The sequence below is a fragment of the Neoarius graeffei genome, chromosome 22 (assembly GCF_027579695.1).
Source record: "Neoarius graeffei isolate fNeoGra1 chromosome 22, fNeoGra1.pri, whole genome shotgun sequence".
Classification (NCBI taxonomy): domain Eukaryota; kingdom Metazoa; phylum Chordata; class Actinopteri; order Siluriformes; family Ariidae; genus Neoarius; species Neoarius graeffei.
In genome coordinates this window covers 56,034,432-56,047,282 of record NC_083590.1, presented here as the reverse complement: position 1 = coordinate 56,047,282, position 12,851 = coordinate 56,034,432, and the positions used below count along the sequence as shown (strand labels likewise).

Sequence of the window (12,851 nt, the reverse complement as noted above, 5' to 3'; positions counted from 1 at the left end):
GAATGACTGAGAAAACAGTCGCAGTAAACTTAGGATCTGTAAGGTGGAGTTGAATATAATGAAAGATTCAAAGATTTCAGTAAAGTTCATTTATTCCCAAAACAAGCATACTTTGTTTTTTTTTTCTTGAAACAAGATGAACCGCATTTGACAAATGTCCAAAATGTACTTACTTGTTTTTAAAAAAACTTGTTTTATTTTCAAAGGTGCTCCAAATAAGACTTTTTCAAGGCATTTTGTCTATACAAGATTTTCAAGATGGACTGTCTAAAAACTAGCCTTTCTAGCTAAATGAGGTTTTGCTTGTTGGGCAATTATGTCTTATAATAAGGGTGGCTAGATGTTTTGACTTGAAAATAGACAAATAAACTTCCTAAGATTTTTATTTTTTGCAGTGTAGGTGTGAGTGTGAATGGTTGTCTGTGTCTATGTGTCAGCCCTGTGATGACCTGGCGACTTGTCCAGGGTGTACCCCGCCTTTCGCCTGTAGTCAGCTGGGATAGGCTCCAGCTTGCCTGCGACCCTGTAGAACAGGATAAAGCGGCTACAGATAATGAGATGAGATGAGATGCAATTTCATAAGTGAGGATATGGAACTGGTGAATAAAACCCTGACAACTGCAATGTTCCCTTTGGAAGAGGCAAAGACGGGAGAAAATATCAGACAGGAGATATTGAAATTACTGGTAACAAAGTTTGGCCTTGACGCTTCCTCTCTCAGCAAAATTGTATGGGTGACCGATGAGGGGGCAAACATTAAATTAGCTCTGCGGCCATACCAGAGATTGGACTGCATTGACCATGTCATTAACACGGTACTGCGCCATGGACTCGACCTTGCCGAGTTATCCAAAGCCGACGGTGCTCCGGACATAGGAGATACCATTTCTGCTGCTAAATCATTAGTGAGGTACGTTAAACAGTCTGGGTTGGCTGCGCAACTGTCAACAACATTGCTGCAAATGGGAGACACTCGGTTCAGTACAGTGTACCTCACACTGACCTCTATACAGGCCATATACTGTATCATGAGCTCCATGAAAAGCTGGAGGCACGAGGGGAGAGCGCACGCATTGAAAAAATAGCACCGGACACACTGGGCTTTTTGATTAACTTTCTGAGGCCGTTCTATGATGCACAGCGGGAACTTGAGGGAGACAACTATCCAACACTGAATCGTGTGTGTCTCTGGTGTGAGAAACTGAAACGCCACTATCAACCCAATGCCCTGGACTCCCCTCAGCAAGCTGTCGTGCGTAAACGGCATTAAGACTGGCTCACACATAAAGTGATAATACAGGACCTCCACAAGATCGCAACATTCCTCTGGCCAAAGTTTAACCAACTTAGAATGTTGTCACACTCAGACAGGAATGTGTCCATGCCCATGCCCGCACTCTTCTGCAAGCCATGGCTGCAGGTGCACAAGATGTGGACCCAGAGCTCTCTGCAGTCGAAAACACTCCTCTGGCAAAAAGAGCGAATTTTGCGGATTGGGAAAATGTACAGCAAGCTGACTGGGAAGATGACGAGGTCACTCGCTACATTGAAACGGCTGTCATGGAAAATGAAATGGATGTTCTTGGCTGGTGGAAGATAAACAAACCATCCTACCCATCTCATCTCATTATCTGTAGCTGCTTTATCCTGTTCTACAGGGTCGCAGGCAAGCTGGAGCCTATCCCAGCTGACTACGGGCGAAAGGCGGGGTACACCCTGGACAAGTCGCCAGGTCATCACAGGGCTGACACATAGACACAGACAACCATTCACACTCACATTCACACCTACGCTCAATTTAGAGTCACCAGTTAACCTAACCTGCATGTCTTTGGACTGTGGGGGAAACCGGAGCACCCGGAGGAAACCCACGCAGACACGGGTAGAACATGCAAACTCCGCACAGAAAGGCCCTCCCCGGCCACGGGGCTCGAACCCGGACCTTCTTGCTGTGAGGCGACAGCGCTAACCACTACACCACCGTGCCGCCCCATCCTACCCAAAACTTGCAAAATTAGCCAGATCAGTACTATGCATCCCGGCCAGCAGCAGTGAAAGGGTGTTCAGTGCTGCTGGACGCACCATCAGTGAGCGCAGAACCGCGCTGAAGCCATCTACAGTGGATTCAATAATTTTCATCCACAAAAACATGTAACCTAATCTTGGTGAGTAAAGGTTTTTCAAATTATAACTAAACATTAATTGAGTCTTAAACGCACAATGTAGACAGAGCATATAGGTTAATGTAGGTATTATTCTTTTATTAAATTTCAGCTGCTGTTCATCATCGCGTTGAGGCCGGATTGTGGAGAGACGTGGGGAAACAAAGCCTGCGGAGCCTTTATCTTAATTTTGTTACTGCCAAATACACATCTTAATTTAGAATTTATCTTAATTAAATTTGTTAAGAAAAACACATTTTTATTGGTGCATTGGCCTATTCACATTCGTGATGATTGTGGAGAAAGGCGACTGCAAGCAAGCCCAGTTTTCATTCGTCTTGGGCCTAATCTCAATTTTATGTAACTTTTCGTGTCAGGCCTATTTCATTAGTTACAAACAGGCCTACCTATGTTAGTTTAGAATTGTCTTTTTTTTTTTTTTGTCGCTAATAGTTTTTTTAGGCCTTAATAGGCTTTGGCCTATTTATAGACTATGCGTAGGCCTGAGATATTACGATGTTAAAAGGGGACATTTTATTTATTTTTTCCAAGTTCCAAGTGGCCTATAACCTACTGTACATCAGTCATGAATAAATGATGTTAAAAAATGTATAAATGACTCATTCTTGACAAAAGGCAAAAGAGCTGTGTGCCTGCACACATTTGAATAGCCTAATATCGGGCTGTAAACAGGTTCGGGCTTTTAAAACGGTGTACTTGTCGGGCTCGGGTCGAATTCTGTCGGGCTCGGGCCGGGTCGAGCTTGACTTTTCAGGCCCGGTTACAGCTCTAACGTGTGGCGCCAAACTTTATGACATTTGAATGAATTTTGACCACTGACCCTGTAGTTGTTTTCAAAAATATTTGAGAACCTAATTATACAAAAAAAATTAAAATAAATGGCCTAATGTGTTCAGTGGATGTTCCACAACATTGAGTGTACGATGTCATTGTCATGATGAAACAGGGTTTGTGCCCCTTAGTTGCAGTGAAGGGAAATATTAATAATACAACTCACAAAGACTAGATGTGTCCTTCAAATTTTGTGGCAACAGTTTTCAGAAGAACGCATTGAGTCTGAAGTTCAGGTGTGCTCATGCAGTACATTTTGCCATATAGTGTATGACTTGCCGTTCTTTAATAAACAATATTTTGTCATGGTTGGCATATTGCTGTGGTATAAGAGGAATAGAACACTTTCGGATGTACAGTTTTCAAAAATAATCCACTTCAGGGTGGTAGTAATAGACTTCAGGGTGGTAATAGGCCTTCATGTTGGGTTGGATCACGTCACTGTTTATTTGATTATTTTCCTCTAACTGCATGCTCTTCTGTGTTTTATTCCTTACATGGCAACATGTATATATCACTTACGTTTACATATTTACATCATTTTAAGTAATAAAAGGAGTGACATCAGTTGCATTCAATATCTGTGGATATAATGAGTCGAATAAGAGCAGCAGATCTGTATCTCCACAGCTCAGTTTGGTGCCAATGCCATTCTCGGGGTGTCCCTGGCCATTTGCAAAGCTGGAGCAGCAGAAAAGGAGATTCCCCTGTATCGCCATATTGCCGACCTGGCTGGAAACACAGAACTAGTGTTGCCAGTGCCTGTAAGATATTTAAATTTACCTCATTATTCATCCATCCATCCATTATCTGTAGCCGCTTATCCTGTTCTACGGGGTCGCAGGCAAGCTGGAGCCTATCCCAGCTGACTATGGGCGAGAGGCGGGGTACACCCTGGACAAGTCACCAGGTTATCGCAGGGCTGACACAGAGACAAACAACCATTCACATTCACACCTACAGTCAATTTAGAGCTACCAGTTAACCTAACCTGCATGTCTTTGGACTGTGGGGGAAACCGGAGCACCCGGAGGAAACCCACGCAGACACAGGGAGAACATGCAAACTCCGCACAGAAAGGCCCTCGCCGGCCACTAGGCTCGAACCCAGGACCTTCTTGCTGTGAGGCGACAGTGCTAACCACTACACCACCGTGCCGCCCCTCATTATTCAATTAACTTAATTATTTATTAAAATGTATTCATGTATAGGCCTACTTTATACAAGTACCAAACTGTGTTCAAGAAATATTTTGATGTCCATGAACAAAGTTAGACACACGTAAACCCTAAGCCTCTCTTCTCCCACATCTACTACTTCTTTTTTCTCTAATCAGTCATCGTTTGCCTTAATATTTCTTCTTTGTGTGCAGGCCTTTAATGTGATAAATGGTGGATCCCATGCTGGAAATAAGTTGGCCATGCAGGAGTTCATGGTGCTTCCTGTTGGGGCAGAGTCATTTCGTGATGCTCTGCGTGTTGGGGCTGAGCTCTACCAGACTCTGAGGGGAGTAATCAAGGAGAAGTATGGACAGGATGCCACTAATGTGGGTGATGAAGGAGGCTTTGCCCCAAATATCCTAGAGAACAGTGAAGGTGTGTTTTCATGTTTTTGAATAAGCAAAGATAATAAACATTGAATTGGTTTTATCTGAATTTCTCTTGTCTTCTTTTGTCCTTCTCAGCTCTCGAATTGGTCAAGACTGCCATAGACAAGGCAGGTTTCACAGACAAGGTTGTGATTGGGATGGACGTCGCTGCCTCTGAGTTCTACCGTGATGGGAAGTATGACCTTGACTTCAAATCACCTCCAGATCCTGAAAGAAACATCACCAGTGAGAAACTCCTAGAGATCTACCAGAGTTTTGTCAATGACTTTCCAGGTACTGATTCATTAACAAATGGATTTTGTTTTGATTTATCGCTTCTTTGCTACATAATAACTAGACTGTCCATTTAAATGAAATTGGGATATCTATATTAATATTAATTATTATACCCCCCGCAAACAAAGTTGGGGGGGGTATAGGAATTACCCCATCTGTCCATGTGTCTTGTAAGCGCAACTCCTCCTAAACAGTTTGATGGATTTTGATGAAACTTTACAGAGTTGCAGTATACCACCTGAAGATGTGCATGAAGGAAAATAATCCCAGTCTGATGTTTCAAAGGGAAGATAATTCAACTTATTCCCTTACATATGGCAATATATGATGACAGGTTCATAAGTGTGGGGGGGTATTCTATAGTAAGTTTACTCACAGTTCTAGTTTATACACAGGTTAGCACTTGCATGTCAAAAGGCATGTTATTTAGTAGGTTTAACCATGAAATTGAACCATTTTATCAAACTCCAGTTTAGTAAAATCTCCAATACTCAGATTTGCTCCAGATGAAATTGGAATCATCCAATCTGTTCATGAAAGTTGGAAAAGCAGTGAATACTTTGCAGTTAGGATCATGTTAAGCACTGTTCATTAACTTTTATTTTTTGGTAATATTCCTCTAATATTAAGTCTTTTTCACTGACAGTGGTATCTATTGAGGACCCGTTTGATCAGGATGACTGGGCAGCATGGACTCGGATGACTGGTTCTGTGGGGATCCAGATAGTGGGCGACGACTTAACGGTGACAAACCCAAAGAGGATAGAGAAAGCAGCAGAGGAACGTGCTTGCAACTGCCTGCTTCTGAAGGTCAACCAAATCGGCACAGTCACAGAGGCCATCCATGCGTAAGTCACAGATACCTGTCGCATGACTTCATGCAGCATAGGCCAGACATTGTTTGCTTTGGTGCGTGATAGTCTGGTGTTGTCAGCTTTCTGTATTCCCTTCATTGAAGGTCTTCATTTAAGTCATGTGCTGGCATTTAGTTTGGATAGAACATGTTCAAGTCTGTACATGCGCAGACTGACTTAATCCCCACTATTATAATGAAGCTTTGTGGAAGTCCCTGCAAACATCTTTACACTGTGTGGTGCCTATAATGTGGACCAACAATTAGTGCCAACCTCAATACATTTTCACTCCAAAGTTGTGCAATTGTCTTAGTCCTCACCCTCCTGGATTTCCTTCCTTCCTTCAGTAACCATTTTATTTTACATTCATTTGATAAGTTCACAGGTATTCCTAATACTCTGGTTCCCTCATGTTGTCTTGGTCTCTTGCTTTCTCAGGTGTAAGCTGGCCCAGGCCAATGGCTGGGGTGTGATGGTCAGCCATCGCTCTGGAGAGACAGAGGACACATTCATTGCAGATCTTGTAGTTGGGCTCTGCACTGGACAGGTGGTATTCATCTCCAGACAATTATATTGACTTGTCTAAATGTCAGTTTACTTCTGTTTGACACCAGACAGTGTATAAGTACAGAGTGCAAGTGAGATTAACACAGGAAACTGGTTCAAACCTGAAATTCCTGATATTAAAAACAATGGTGTTAGAACTCTGTGTTAGAACATTGGGTCTCCTGAGTGGCACAACAGAAAAGAATTTACCCATGCATGGTTGGGAGTTGGAGAAAGTACCTTTCTACCTTTCAGTACCTCAAGATTGGCACGACAGTGTTATGGAAAGCAAGAGCACATGTACAGCTTGGCATAAAGACACACCAGATTGTTAATGCAGTTTGGAGCACCCAGTATTTCATGACATATGGTTTGTATGATAATCATCGTGCAAGCTGAGGCTCTGGCACATCTAGTAGCTAAAAGTGGCGATCCAGATGGCAGTAGTTATGACCTCACTCTGAGCCTGCACCATGAACACCAGCAGCAACCACTAACTCTGCACTTTCTATATGAAGGAAGACACATAGCAAAAATGTTATTCCATAGATGCATGACACTGGAAACAAAGGCTCTGCCCTCTATTACAGTTTATACAATCCTTGGTAGTTGATGAGGTGCTTAAAGATCATAAAAGGTGATGTATTCACTGAGATCAGGCTGAATATTTCCCATCATCTGTCCGGTTTCAGCGAGTTTGTGCCCCATACCCTCAGATTCCTGTTTTTGGGTGACAGGAAAGGATTCTGATGTGGCCTTTTGCTGTTGTAGCCCATCCATCTCCAGGTTTGCAGTATGGATAAGTAATTATTTGAGTTACTGTAACCCTCCTATTTGACCGCGAGTTGGCCTAGTGATTAGCGTGTCTGCCTATCAACCGGGAGATCGCAAGTTCTACTTGCGGTCGGGTCATACCAAAGACCATTATAAAAATGGTACCTGCTACCGTCTGGCAAGGCACGCTGCAGTACAGATGCGAGTGGGGAAGTCAAACTCTTGTCGTTACCAGAGGACCCGCCCCCCCACTGTAACCCTAGCTGTATAGGCGAGAGGCTGAGGGCTACTGAAACTGAGATCGGCGCTGCACCCATACACCTTAAAGAGTTGGTTAGTATTGGGACAGGAGACTGCCTGGGAAGACCAGATTCTGGCATGAGAGGGAGGGGCCCTTTTTTTTTTTTTAATTTTTATTATTTCTTAAACCCTCCTATTTGACCCAAACCTGTCTGGCAATTCTCCAGGTGTTCCTAATAAAGTGGCAGTGAGTGTATAATCCCAGTTAAGTTGATAGCAGTCCCACGTTGTAACTCTAAAAATGTGGAAAAGGTCAAAGGGGTGAACATTTATGCAAAACACTGTACTTTGGGGCAAGATCATTTTGAACTTTATAGCTCAGTAACAGTATTTTGTAATCACTGTAGTATTTTTTTTTTTTTGGCAGACATTGTAGTGTTGATAAAATGGAAACAATACTGTCAATTTTATTTTGCTCTTGTAAATACTATAACTGGTTAATTATGCTATTTGTGTCTAGTTTAGTGTATAATATGAATTGGGGCCCAAACGTCCGAGACTATACTGAAAATCTGAGATTTTTTTTTTCAATTTTAAGTGGAAAATAAAGGTTTTGAAATATTTAAAACAAAGAAATTAGATGTTGATACTGACCATATTAAGTGCTTTGTACAGAAAGTCAGATTTCCCTCATATCTAGTCTCTTTTATTGTTGAAGCATATGATCAGATGACATTCCAGTGGGTTTGATCTAAAATGGAGACATAGCAAATACCAAGAAACACTAACATGCATGTAAATAAAGATGACACATTTCAATCAAGCTGTTGTCAATATTATAATTTATAGTGAAAACTGTTATATTAAACTGGAAAAGAATGAAAAATAGAAGCATTTTTTATTAGTGCTCTCTTGGACCTCAGTGCATGTACATCAGAGGTCTGAAGCTGACACAAGAGGAGGACTACACTAGTCTATATGTGCAGCAAAAGACCATGTGCAATGGTGATATCAGGCTATTTCACTTCTGCATTTGGAGCAATTGGACAGCCAACAGGATTTAACATATAGTTGTCATGTCTGCACCTGCTAACACTCTAGGCTCCACTTATCAGCATTCACAGCTGCCTTCAAATATGGCCACCACAGACTACAACACCCATCCTGCATCTACCCGCTCACAGTCCCCTGATTACTGATTGCACACACCTTGATTTAGTCACCACAGCACACTCTTGAAGCACTCTTGCAGCACCTAGTCTTTGAAGTAAACACTCAGTGCATCCTGCCTGATTTTACCAAGCCTTTTGTTTAGTGTGCTTCTTTTCTGGTTTAACTTTCTTTGGACTTTGCCTTTGAAATTCTGTTTGTGCCCTGCCTGACCTTTGCCTGTTTCTGGATCCTGATTTTTGCCTATGATTTGAATTTATCTGCCTGTTTGCTTAATAAACTTGGTTTCTGATTTTACATCTGTCTGTTGCCTGCATTCCTGACAGATTACTTCATCATGGATGTAGCAGAAGAGAGCAGGCAGGCTGTCTTGTCTGCACAGGGTTGTCTTCTGGGCGAACAGCAGTAATATCTGGGTGAACTTGATGCCTGTGTTACCCAGCTCACCAGTGGTGTGTCGCAGGCAGTCCTAGCTCACCCTGTGTCAGTTATGAACTCCAGCACACTTATGCCCAATCCTGACAAGTTCTCAGAAGTGTCTGAATGCAAGGGATTTCTGCTGCAGTGCTCCCTGCTTTTCACCACTCAGATGGGGACCACAGACCAACAGAAAATTGCTCAGATTTTCAAGCTTCTCACCAGTAAAGCATACAAGTGGGCGACTGCAGTATCAGAGAAGGGTGGCAAGTCTATTTCCAATTCATTGAGCTGTTTCACCAAGATTTTGATCAGGGGGTGGAGGGTGGTGAACTACTCACCATTAAACAAAGGAGGATATGAGTTGTAGGGTATGTGCTCAAATTTTGCACGCTTGCAGCAGGAAGTAGCTGAAACATCAAGGTCTAAATCCTGAGATACTCCCTGAACTGGTATGTCGGGACAATCAACCCTCTCTCAACTCTTTCATCGATGTGTCCATTTGACTTGACAATCTGCTCAGAAGCCACCCATCACTGCACACTCCCAATAACCTCCCAAGTTTCCGAGAACCCAGAGCCCATGATGGTGCAGAAAAAGGCTGCTGTTCTATTGTGGGGACTCCACACACCATATGTCAAGTTGTCCTTGTCAGGGAAGTGCCAAAGCTTCAATAATGGCTGAGAGAGCCCCAACCACCTTAAGCCCTCTCTGTGAGTCTGTCTGAGTCTCATGCTAGATGTGCAGATAAGGCTTTCGTAATCTGTTTGTCCTCTCAGCCTTGATGGATTCTGGAGCTTCATTCACAGGGACACAGTGCAGTGACTACAAATCCCCATACTACCACTCCAAAATCCCCTTGAGATCAAGACCATCAATGGTGGACTTATTGGGTATGGCCTAATCATGTCAAGCACCAAACATCTAACATTCCAAGTCAGCACCATACACTATGAAACCATCTCTTTTCTAGTCACAGTAACCAAGAACCAACCCATCATTTCGGGATTCCCATGGCTGCAACAGCACAACCCACAGATTTCATGATTGGACAAAGAAATTCTACAGTGGTCCAAACCTTGCATCAAACACTTTTGGTCCAGTCAGAGTAAAGCCAGTGGGCTCCTACTTCCTGGCTCCATTCCCCCTCACTGCTCCATGTAACCACTATCTATCGCTAGGCAGAAGGCTATGGAGGATTATGTGCAGGGGGTGCTACAACAGGGCTACATCTATCCATTCATGTTGCCTGCTTCTGCAGGTTTCTTTTTCGTGGGAAAGAAAGGGGGCCTTAGGCCATGCATTGAGTATAGAGGACTCAACCAGATCACAGTAAGATACCACTATCCCTTGCCTTCAGTTCCCTTAGCCCTTGAATAACTCGGATCAGCTAAAGTGTTTACCAAGTTTGACCTACATAGTGCTTATAATCTGGTATTATAATCAGATGGATTATGCATTTGAGAGGGTGATGAGTGGAAGACAGTGTTTTAGCATCACCTCTGGCCACTATAAGTACTGTGTGATGTTGTATGGGCTTCCAGTTAATGACACATTGAGGGATATGCTTGGGAAATTCGTCATTGCCTACATTGACATCTTGATCTAATTCTCCTACCCAAGAAAGTCACGTACACATGAAAAAAGGTCCTGTTTTGACTCCTTGAGAACCAACTGTTTGTCAAAGCAGAGAAATGCAAATTTCATGTCTCCCAGATAGCATTCCAAGAATGCTATCATCAATGCTGAGGCTTTACAATCTTTGTTCAATGGAACTAAGAGGCCCAAACGTGTTCCAGCATGACAGTGCTCCTGTGTGCAATGCAAGGTTTTTTGAAGAACTTGAGTGTCCTGCACAGATCCCTGACCTCAACCCCACTGTTCTTCCACACCACTCTTGGCAAACAATGTCACTTCAGTTCATGGACCTTTTTGTGCACAGCTTTCACTCAGTTTCAGTGAAGGGAAATTGTAATGCTACAGCATGCACAACATATGGGTGTGATGGTCAGGAGTCCACAAACTTTTGGCCATATAATGTATGTAGTATATGAATGAATTCTGGCCCATTGATTCACTGTGGGAGGCTGGAGGTGTGTTCTGTTGTGAGGAGGCACTGTGAAGTCTGATGGAGCTTCCATAGCAGTTCCTAGAGTGCCATGGTTGAAGGAGATGAGGGCTAAATGTGCTCCTGGAAAGCATGAAAAGGATTAGCAGTTCTCCAGTTTTTCTACCATCCTCTTCTCTGTAGTTGTTTCCAATGACTCTAAAGTCAGACCTGTGATAGAGCTGGCTTTCTTGATCAGCTTATTGAGATGCTTGTAGGACTGCACCTCCTCCCCCTGGATGATTACTGGTATTACAGACTCTTTAACATACTGAAAATCCACTATGTTCTTTTGTCTTGGCAACTACCAAGATATAGATAGTTTTCCCTGCACCATGAGACAAAGCTTCTGTAAGAAATACATCTCCTGCCAATCTTCTGTACTCTGATTTATTTCCATTCTGAATGCACCCCACAATAGAAGAGTCAACAGAGAACATCTGCAGGTGGCTGAGCTGGTGTTGTACTGAAAATGTAATCTTTAGAGAATTAAGAGGAAAAGTGATGGGGCAGTTCCCTGAGGTACCCAGTGATGCTCACTATCCTTTACGGACGCACATTTGTAGAGCCTCACAAACTGTGGTTTGAAATTAACCTCACTTAACCAACCTGACACATTTGATAAAACTAGGAAATTTTTAAAACCTTGTAAAATGGTGAAGGTCTTATATCAACTTTGTATTAAAACTGAACAATATGTACATTCTTTCTTCTTCTCAGATCAAGACTGGAGCTCCATGTAGATCTGAGCGTCTGGCCAAATACAATCAGTTGATGAGGTGAGAGTTCAGTGATATTCTTGGTGTGTGTGTGTGTGTGGTGGGTGTTTAAAAAAAAAAGTAATTTTTCTTAAGTGAAAGTATTAGTCAAAAAAGTTACTCAGTTTAAAGTGGTAGTATCTAGGCAAAACTGTACTCAAGTGAAAGTAAAAAGTTGCTATTTTTAAATGTACTAAGTATTAAAATGTAAATGTTTATAGCTCATGAAATTAAGTAATGTTTATGTGAACACCTAACTTTTATTACTTTGCCTGAAAACATCATTCAGTCTGTAAGTTTCCTAGTCATATTCATGACTACGTCGTTTGCTAATTAATTAATTAGAAGTAAAATATCCTGGACTACTAGATTATGCTAAACTTTCCTAGTCTAACCCCATTTACCTCAACATGCTATTTCATATTCAGTGGAGTTTATGCCTTCTAGGGATGCAAAGAAGATGCCTCATTTTATGAGTCATTTCTTACTGAAATATTTTACTGAGGGTGGGCCAGGGACGCTCATTTTCACGTTCCACATGGATAGCTATAGCACTAACTACAGACATAGGAAAAAAGTACACCCTCTTTCAATACTATGCTTTTATTTATCAGGATTTAAATAACAATTGTGTGGTTCTCACCAACTTCTATAAACAAATGAAAACAGGAGAGATTTCAATATATAGTATCTGTACCACCCCAAAAACATAAACCAACATTCAGAAACCAGCTGGGGAAAAAACAAGTACACCCTATAATTCAGCACTACATAGAACCACCTGAATGGCTAAAGGAGAAAAAAAAAATCAAGGCGTTTGAATCGCCAAGTCAAAGTCCAGACCTCAACCCCAGTGGGATGGTGTGGTGGGACACTCAGAACCTTTATTTTTAAATACATTTCTGAGTGGATAGTATCTCCATCCTTGACTCTTGTATGCTGCATAAATGGGAATTAAAAAAAAAATTTGTGAGTTAAAATCGACTGCAAAGTTGGAATTTGAGCTGCCCCGCTGAGCCAGCCAGCCCTGAGCGCGTGACGTCACAGCGGGAACTGGTTTTACGGCCGAGGCCTTTGACAGCTATA

The 12,851-nt window shown here is 42.3% G+C and overlaps 1 protein-coding gene across 1 annotated transcript in view; it reads left to right on the top strand.

Annotated features, from left to right (window-relative positions):
- eno2 (enolase 2) overlaps positions 1 to 11,790 on the top strand; it is a 43,809-nt gene extending 32,019 nt beyond the window's left edge. Inside the window, exons 6-11 of the mRNA XM_060904111.1 lie at positions 3,645 to 3,778; positions 4,387 to 4,609; positions 4,699 to 4,896; positions 5,546 to 5,747; positions 6,192 to 6,300; positions 11,728 to 11,790. Of these exons, the coding sequence (XP_060760094.1) occupies positions 3,645 to 3,778; positions 4,387 to 4,609; positions 4,699 to 4,896; positions 5,546 to 5,747; positions 6,192 to 6,300; positions 11,728 to 11,790 (929 nt within the window). The remainder of the gene's footprint in view (positions 1 to 3,644; positions 3,779 to 4,386; positions 4,610 to 4,698; positions 4,897 to 5,545; positions 5,748 to 6,191; positions 6,301 to 11,727) is intronic.
- Positions 11,791 to 12,851: the final 1,061 nt, after the last annotated feature.